The 9504-nt window shown below is 33.2% G+C and overlaps 1 protein-coding gene across 1 annotated transcript; it reads right to left on the bottom strand.

Moving 5' to 3' along the window:
- Positions 1–4618: 4618 nt before the first annotated feature.
- LOC109212755 (pentatricopeptide repeat-containing protein At4g19220, mitochondrial) lies at positions 4619–8054 on the bottom strand. The gene has a single exon (XM_019376426.1). The coding sequence runs from the start codon at positions 7879–7881 to the stop codon at positions 5047–5049; it is 2835 nt and encodes a 944-aa protein (XP_019231971.1). The 5' UTR covers positions 7882–8054; the 3' UTR covers positions 4619–5046.
- Positions 8055–9504: the final 1450 nt, after the last annotated feature.

Here is a 9504-nt window from a genome sequence, read left to right as displayed (position 1 = left end):
GGGCCTTTGAGCTTGATCTTGAATCTATGTTTGTTGCCACGAACGATGATCTTGTTCTTGAGCTTGAGCTTGAGCTTGATTGCTTGAACTTGACCTTGATTCGTTCTTCGTTCTTGAGCTTGAATTTGATTTCTTGAACTTGAACTTGAAGCTTGAAACTTGTAGAGGAATTTGCAGCGTTTGATCCACGAGCTCTTTCTTGCTTCTTGTTATAACTTCTGGTCTCTTTTCTGAGTTATGAAGACCCCTATTTATAGTTGTGGAAGGGAAAAGTTGTGATAAGAACAAACTCTTTCCGACCAATCAAATTGAAGTGTGACATGGCTGCATTTGATTGGCCAAAACATGTCACTTGCACACGTGGCGCGATTTCATTGGCCTTTTAGTGTGACTGGGCATGCCTTGTCATTTTGACACGTGGCACGATCCTATTGGCTCTTCCGCTTGACTTGGCGCGCCACGTCATTTGACACGTGGCACCAAACTGGGCCTCTAGGAAGATGACATCTTGGGCTTAATGAAGTGGGCTCATCACTTTAGCCCAATTAAATAGGCTAGCCCAATAAATTAAAACTTATTTATTTAATCTATTTATATTGGGCTTATATAATTAATTCAATTATATTAGCCCATAATATTTATTTGGACCAATATATCCTGAATTTAAAATATAGACCAAATTAGTTTTATGGATTTAAATCCAATAAATTTTGTATGCCTACAATATTCTTTTAAATTTGTGTCAAAATAATTTTTAGTATGTTTATGTTTTTCAAATATAATAAATAAAATCACAAGGACAGACATCCTAAATATTATATTATACTTACCGCAATATATTTTCTTGCACAAACAACTGTATGTTGCACTTTCAAGAGGGATATGAAAATCGACAACAAGAGTTCTGGTTAAGGTAGAGTAACCAATTAGGAGGAAACATACACACAGAAAAATATCGCCCACAAAGAAGTGTTCAATAAGATACCATCACATTAAATACTTTTAAATTATACTTCCTCTGATCCACTTTAAGGTCAATATGGTCAATTATATTGTTAATTAATGATAAAAGGTGAATTCCTTAATATGTGTGAAAGCAAACAAAAAATCACTTAAAGTGGTCCAGAGGAAGTACTAATACATTATTATCTAACATGACAAAATTGATCATTTGTGTGATGGTGTCCTTTTATTTTAAATTTATATATTATGCTAATATAATAATATTTTTAGGTATTTAGATAATTACTATATTATTATATATAAAATTTCTCTCATTAATTTTCCTTCATATAATTAAATGTTTAAACTATCACGTGTCACTATTAACGTGCAACGCACGTTCATAAATACTAGTATGATAAAAAGGGATTTGTCTAGAAAAGGAAACCTTAATGCGTAAACCTCTAAATTAAAGGTGTTCATAAAAACCCGAAAAACCGAACTAAATCGAAAACCAAACTCCTACTTTGTATAGAAAGATATAAATAGGCTTTAGGGGATCTGACACATCGTTAATGTAATGCACGTCGAGATCGGAAATTTTTTCATATTATCACCAAATGTGTATTTCGTATGTCCATTCTAGTAACATATTGTAAAAGGTAAAGTGTTTAAAGATTGCTTTGCACTGGATTTGACATTTATTATACTTCCATAAGTTATTTTCAATTCTCTTTAAAATACAAAGATTCTTCTGATGATGGTCTAACAGATAATGTCACCGAGCAAGTATCATCTCGAAAAGATGAATATGTTGTCATTTAAATTGGTCCTTATATTCGCTTTCTTGCTCCTTTCAAAAGGTCAGTTCAAAAATACTGATAATATGGGAATGTTTCCATATCATTTATTTTCATATATTTCTTTCCTCTTCTATGCAAAAAGTTTAGAATTTTGTTTCCCCTATATGAAATAGTAAATCGCTACACTATAAACATGCTCTTTTACATCTTACGAATTTCTCAAAAAAGATGCAAATTTAAACCTGTATAGTCAAATTTCAAATATTTAATAGATGATGAAAAATTTACTATATTGACACAACACTCATTTTCTTTTGAAATTTTATTTGAGAACTATAACAAAAAATGATATGAAGCTTCTTCAATATGTCCCCCTCTAATGAATAGTGGCGTTGTCACCTTTGTTCAAGGGGTGTGATTGACACCTTTTGTCATAAAATTACATCGTGTAAATATGTAAAAAAAGATTATGTGTTGAATCTTCTTGACCGCTTCGTGTACTTATTTCTTTATATTCTGAAATTTTAACGCTGCCATTGCTAATGAATATATAAAAATATATATGATGTAACAGGTTATGCACCATCAGTAGCACCGTGCCAGGCAACAGTAAATTGCAATATTAACTGCGGCAAAGATGGTTCTCCAATTTGCGTCCACAATACCTGCTTGTGCCAACGTTGCACCTTATTCTTCCCTCCTCTTCCAGCTGAATCTTTTGTAAGCCAAAAATGCACAAATTCCAGTTGTAAAAACTAAGATTGTACCCTCATACAAACAGTATCGAAAAAGAGATTAATCTTAGTATCAATGTCCTCTTTGTTGGGATATATACTTTTAACCATGGATTTGGTTTAGATATAATATTTATTATGATATAATTGTTCATTCAATTTTAATAAAGTTTTAAATAGATCATATATTAGTCTGTGTCCTTTGCTTATATAGTAGATGATTTAGTGTATAGAGTTTAGCTTATACACGGAAGATTAAATCATCGGTTCTTATAAGTATAAAGTATGAGTTCACAATCTAATGATGGAATTGGACAAACCATCAGGAATGATTGTAGCACAAGATTAAATATAATTTATCTTGATTATGGGAATGATTTAATTCCAACTTCTTGTGCTAGTACATTTTGTATGTATTGAACGGACCAAGTAGAGATAAGTATTTTATACTGACTTAATAAAATAAACTCTCTAGCCATTAAATGTACTTATGCTCTTGATCTTGATATAATTATTATTAGCTGTGTATATTATTATTGTTTTGATTTATTAAAAGGCGAGATTCTTTCGTGGGTCAATATGCCTGGTAAATTGGATAATAATAATAATGTACATTGGCGAACTAATAGTTAGTTGATGGAATCCACGTCTCGGTTTAGAGATTGATGATACACCTTTATGAAGCTTATAAGTTTTCGTGTGTAAACCCGGTCGGTGAATTTTGTATCCGACACATGAAATAAGTTAAGCGAAAGTCTAAAGGAAATAATCAATAAATAAAATCGTCAGTAATTTAATTTAATTGACTAGTATTTGAATCTTAACATGGAGAGTTAAATAAGATTTAATGGATGAATTTCGAAATTGAATAAGGAGTACAATTACAAATTTTTAGTGAAATAATTCGTAATTAATTATGGTGGATATTAATTTCGAAAATTATAAATTAATTCCATAATTGGAAGCCTTGTTAATTAAATTCTGTGGTCCCTGCTGTGCCTAAATAATATGAAATAAAGGAATCCTTTTTATGGTGGAAAAGAAAACCTAACAGGTTTTGGAAAAGGGTTTTAACCCTTAAAACTTGTGCTATAAATACATAAGGTTTTCCACCTAGAGGGAGTAGTCATGGTGGCGAATTTCAGCCCCTATTTTCCTAGAAAATTTTGCCCACACGAAATTACTATTTTCGGGTATTATTTGGGTAACACGGTAGAAGACCGTGAATTGTGATCGTGCTGATGATGGTGAATTCATTGAGTTGTTGTGAGGCTCACGTAATAGAGGAGCTTTGTTCACGCTTCAAGAGTTAACCCATGAAATCCCGTTTATACTAGTTGTCTAGATTACTTGTGATTTTGATACTGAGATTGCTCCCGCTGCACATAATAATCCATCACTCATAGAAGTTATTACAATTTCTATCGTCTTATAGAGATTTGGTGCAAGTATTTTCAAGGATCAGTGACAAATTTGAGGGTGTAAAAGATGGATTGTTGGGACTTTAATAAGACCGCGATGAGTGAAGGGGTAGAAGACATTAAAATCCTATGAGATTATTAAATTTCTTTGAATATGTTAACGACATATGAACAAAAGGTCTTGATCTTGGAATTAAGCATAATTGAGGATCAAAAAAGAAATTTTCCTTTCACTATAAAATGAAGAAATTTCGAAAAGATGTTTCACTTATATATTTGCAATAAGTTATACAACAAAAAAGGATATCAAACAATCACCTGCTCCTCATGGTCGCTTATACAAATCCTCAACATCTATTTCACTCTAATAAGGCTCGTTTCATTTTAGTGTTGATAAATAATAAGTGGGCGTTTGGACATAAGAATTATGAAATTCCAAATAAATAATAAGTGGGCGTTTGGACATAAGAAATGTGAAATTCCAAAAGAGTGAATTTTTTTTTCAAGTTGAAAATGGTATTTGAAAATTTGAGTTGTGTTTGTACATGAAAATACTTTGGAGCTGTTTTTTGAATTTTTGTGAGTGCTTTGAAGTGAAAATTTAAAAAATAGCTTTTTGGAGTTTTCAAAATTCCGAAAAATTCGAAATTTTCATGGTCAGAACACTGACTTCGAAATTCGGAAAAGAAAGGAATCTTTTTTTATGGCCAAACGGTAAATCTTTTAAAGCTCAAAATCTCACATTCATCCTACACTGACGTAATTTTCTCACCAGACTAAGGGGGAAGAACAACTATCCAGCCTCAATCCCAAGCTAGTTGGATCGGCTATATGAAATCAACATCACAAATGCTCTGTTTATGTCCATCAGACTAAGGGGGAAAAGAAATAATTTGGAAAATTTTGTATTAACGCGGATCATCAAGTTCTACCAGCAACAAAGGCCAATAGAAGCTGGATAATTTATATAAGATGCTCGACAAAAAGTTCTGTTAGCTGCTTTGCTCCACTAAACCAAAAATTTCTACACCACGCCAGTCCTTCAAAGGTGAGCAGGCTGATTGCCTGAACATTTAGAAAATAGACTCAGGCTGACTTGGTGGTAGTTTAGAAGATAAACTCTTTGCATGAGGTTTTGATGATGTTTCAGGTGGTGCCAACATCAATAAGACTGTAACCAGCAGCTTTCTTTAACCCTTTTAGATGAACAATGTCCCTCAACTCTCCAGCCTCCTTCCAGCTTCCACTAGCAACATATATGTTGGACAGTGCCAGATGATACCCGACATTCTCAGGTTCCAACAAAAGGAGTATGCTCGCTACTTGTTTCCCCAGTTGAAGATCACCATGATAATTGCAAGCGCTGAGCAAAGCACCCCAGATTCCTGGATCAGGTTGACTGGGAAGGTCTTTGATAAAATTATATGCTTGCTGCAGCCTCCCTGATCGGCCTAACATATCAACTACACAGACATGATGCTCTGTGGAAGGTTGAATTCCGAACTCATCAAGCATACGAGTGTAATACCAGTACCCCTGGTCAACAAGCCCTGTGTGACTGCAAGCCGTTAATAAGTTGATAAATGTGACTTTTGATGGAGTAAGTCCCGAATCAATCATCTCATGAAAGATTTCAATTGCTTTCTGACCATTGCTGTGAAAGCCATATGCAGAAATCATGGAATTCCAAGCAGCAACAGATCTCTCTGCTGAATTCTGAAACACTCGACGAGCAATGTCTAGCCTGCCACAGCTGCTATACATATCCACAAGTGCAGCTGATACAAACGCATTTTTGTAAAAACCACATCTGATGAGGTGTGCATGGATCTGTTTCCCATGTCTAATAAGTCCAAGTTGTCGAAAAGCTGAAAGAACGGTAGCCATGGTGATCTCATCTGGTTCAAACTCGAGTAAACGGAAAACTCCTATTGCTTCTTTAGCATTATTGTTCTGAGCTAAAGCAGATATCATGCAGTTCCATGAGCATAAGTTATGATGAAAACAAAGTTCAAACACTAATCTTGCACTTTCCACGTCACTCAGTTTTCCATACATAGTAATGAGAGCATTCTGCACACGAATATCTTGACCAGCTGAGGTCTTTAAAGCTAGGGCATGAACTGACTTTCCTTCACATGTCAATTCAAGATTTCCACATGCTGGTATGACATTGACTAGAGTAATAGTATCATGGTTGATATTGAACTTGAGCCTCATTAACTTGAAAGCATTTAAAGCTTCACAGAAGTGGCCTTTCTGGGTGCATCCCGAGATCATGGTATTCCAGCTATCCACAGCAGCAATATAAGCTATCTCCTCCAGCAAATTGAAAGAAGCTACTAGATCTCCACAAGAAATATACATGCAAATCAGGGAATTTACTATGATGATATTATTTATAAATCCCAACTTCACCTCCCACGAGTGGATCAACCTTCCAAATTGGATTAAGTTGGGCGAATCACAAGCAGGAAGAATTCCTAGAAGAGTTGACAAGCTGCATTCTGAGTTCCAACTATGGAACTTCTTAAGCAAAGACCGAGCTTCTCTACACAAGCCATTCTGGGAATACCCAGATATTATGGTATTCCATGAAACTAGATCTTTCATTGCCATATTTAAGAAGAGATGCTCAGCGTCCTTGACCCTTTTGCACTTAAAATACATATCCATGAGAGCATTTATCACCGACAGTTCTGTTCCCATCTCTCTCCGGACGGTGAAACCATGAATAGCTTTCCCTTTTTTCAATAGCATGAATTCTGCAGCTAGCGGAATAATGGAAATTAACGTCACAGCATCAGGTTTTAGAGTTCTTGTGAACTGCATTTCATGAAGAGCATCAAACGCTTCACCGACTTTTCCATTCAAAGAGAATCCATTTATCATCGAATTCCATGTTATTATATCCTTCTGCTTCATTATATTAAAGACATATTCAGCGGCATCAATGTTCCCAGACTGGGAATACAATGAAATGAGAGAATTTGCAACTGAAAGGTGGCAGCTTTCCTCATACCCTAGCTTTATTCCCCATCCTTGAATAACCTGACCACATCTAAACTCATCTAAACAAGCAGAAGCCGCAATAGCACAAGAAAGACTCACACTATCAGCGCCTTTTTCCAAATTAGCCATCTGCTTGAAGTACCACAATGACTTCTCAGAATGATCATTATAAATACAACCACTAATTATTGAATTCCATGAAACAATATCTTTACATTCTACTTCTCCAAAAACACATTCCGATGAGCTTAAATCACTACATTTTGCATAAAAATCAATAAGAGCATTTCCCAAAAGCGAATCCAAAAACATTCCCATTTTCATACTTAAACAATGAACAATCATCCCCTTCCTCAAATATCTCATATTAGACAAGGCAGAAATGACAATCACAAGCGTGGCAGAATCAAACTCCTTTCCTTCATTCACCATTTCAGCAAAGAATTTCACTGCAAATTCGAAAAACTTGTTCTTTATGCATGCTGTCATGATAGCATTCCATGTTACCACATCTTTACTTATAATTTCAGCAAAGAGAGTCAATGAAGAGTTAAAATGCTTGGTTCTTGAATAGATGATGAGGAGAGTAGTTACAGTGGGCAAATGAGCTAGCATGCCCGCTTTGAGCGCTAAGCCATGTATTTGTGAAGTACTTAAGATATCAGGCTTTTCTTTAACCAACTTAGCAAGTTGAAATATTTCATGGCCTTTGGCATTCTTGAAATCTTGAACTCTTCTTTGCGGAATTTTATCAAACAGTTGGGTGGCAAGGTAAGTGTAACCACAAGCCAGGGGATTTCTAGAGGTAATAAAAGTGCATTTGATGCGCAAAAGGGTATGCCTAAATATGGGTTTTTGGTAAAGATTACGAAAAAGGAAGTGCAAAGGTGGTACATGTTGAGGGAATTTGTTTGGCAATGATGTCCAGAAGAGAAAAGCTTTATATCCATCGCAGGACAGCTTTTTCATGAGTCATGACATGCCCATCTCAGATATGTGCTAACTGGATTTGGTGTTTTGGCTCTTCTTCTTCTGCTATTTACCAAGTATTTCCACAACATAAAATTGAGAAGTAAAATGTGACTGGGATAACGTAACAAATCTAATATAAAGGGAAGAGTTCCATAAAATTCTAAATTAAATTTTCCTATTTTAACTTTTTGAATGGTTGGAAAAAAGGGAATTATGTCTATTTGCTAAGAAAATGTTGGGTCATCGAATTATTATTATTATCATTATTATATAAATATTATTATTATTATTATTATTATTATTATCTATATCTATCTATATTATTATAAAAGCACGAATAATTTATGCTAAATGTTGAACGACTAAAATATCCTTCTAACTTTGATAGACTTTTATGCCCTTAAATATTTGAGTTAAAGGTGGATATAATTGTATAAAATATTACCCTATATGGAATTCTTTCCCAATTTAAACTCTAGATATACCGCGTGTAAATTCCTACTCTACCAATATCCGTAACTTCTATTCCAACTAAAAAGTGGTAACGTTGGAAATAAGTATATGAACTTGAACAAACTTCTAATACCAATCTAAGTTCCAACTTTTCATCTGTATGCGTTTATTTAATGTGGAAGTTTAATTATTTTTATAATGTATAGAGATAGACTTAATTATTTTTCTACTATTTAGCAATAGTCATTTAATTACTTTCCTAATATACAGAACTTTAAAATTAACTAAAACTTTGGTTATTAAATATTTTCCTATTTGAAAATCCTATGAAATCCTAATATTTAGGATTAAAATCAATTAAATATACGTAGAAACTTATTTGACGTCAGCTAGAAAAAGAATAAGACAACTAAATCCCAATTCAATTCAGTTCCAAATTACAATAGTGATACTTCTTCCTATCAAATTCGAAAGACGAATTTCATGTGATTATTGGATTCTTAATTACGCAATAGTTATAAAGCAAATGGAGGTTAACACTATAAGTATATTACTCAAAAAAGAACTATGTATAAGAGTATATTATAATAATTTAAGAATATAATATAATGAATTTGAAGTCAAGTATGAACTTTTCCATTTTTTTGTTTCTAGAATATTTGACCTTACCAGTAGAGATTTTAAATTGGACAAAATTATAATTTAATTATTTTTTTAATATTCGGAACTTTTAAATCAACTAAAATTTTGCTAATAAATATTTACTTATTTGAACTATGTAGGAAGTTCAAATATATAGGACTTTAAAATTCATTAAGATTTGAGCTTATATAAATTATTTTTATATTTAATTATGTAACATAACTATAATACTTTCCATATTATATTATGTAATATTTAGTACTTTAAAATTAACTATTCACTACTAAAAAATTAGGTTTTAGCGACGACAAATTCTGTAGCTAAACAGAAAAATCCATCGCTATCTCATTTTGCGACGGATTAGCAACGGATTATCAAGAAATTCTGCTAGCTACGAGCGTTTTAGCTTCCGGTTTTTTTTGTGTAGTGATTATATAAGAGAAGATATATACATTATGAAATTTAGAGACAGTTATTAAATTGTATAAGGGGTTAAAAAGAAATATATCTATTGTCACAACCCCA

The sequence above is a fragment of the Nicotiana attenuata genome, unplaced genomic scaffold (assembly GCF_001879085.1).
Source record: "Nicotiana attenuata strain UT unplaced genomic scaffold, NIATTr2, whole genome shotgun sequence".
Lineage (NCBI taxonomy): Eukaryota > Viridiplantae > Streptophyta > Magnoliopsida > Solanales > Solanaceae > Nicotiana > Nicotiana attenuata.
This window is presented reverse-complemented; position numbering and strand designations above follow the sequence as displayed.

Bases quoted from the DNA above. Each gene is read 5' to 3' on its own strand.
- LOC109212755 (XM_019376426.1), bottom strand. From the start codon at position 7,881: ATGAAAAAGCTGTCCTGCGATGGATATAAAGCTTTTCTCTTCTGGACA.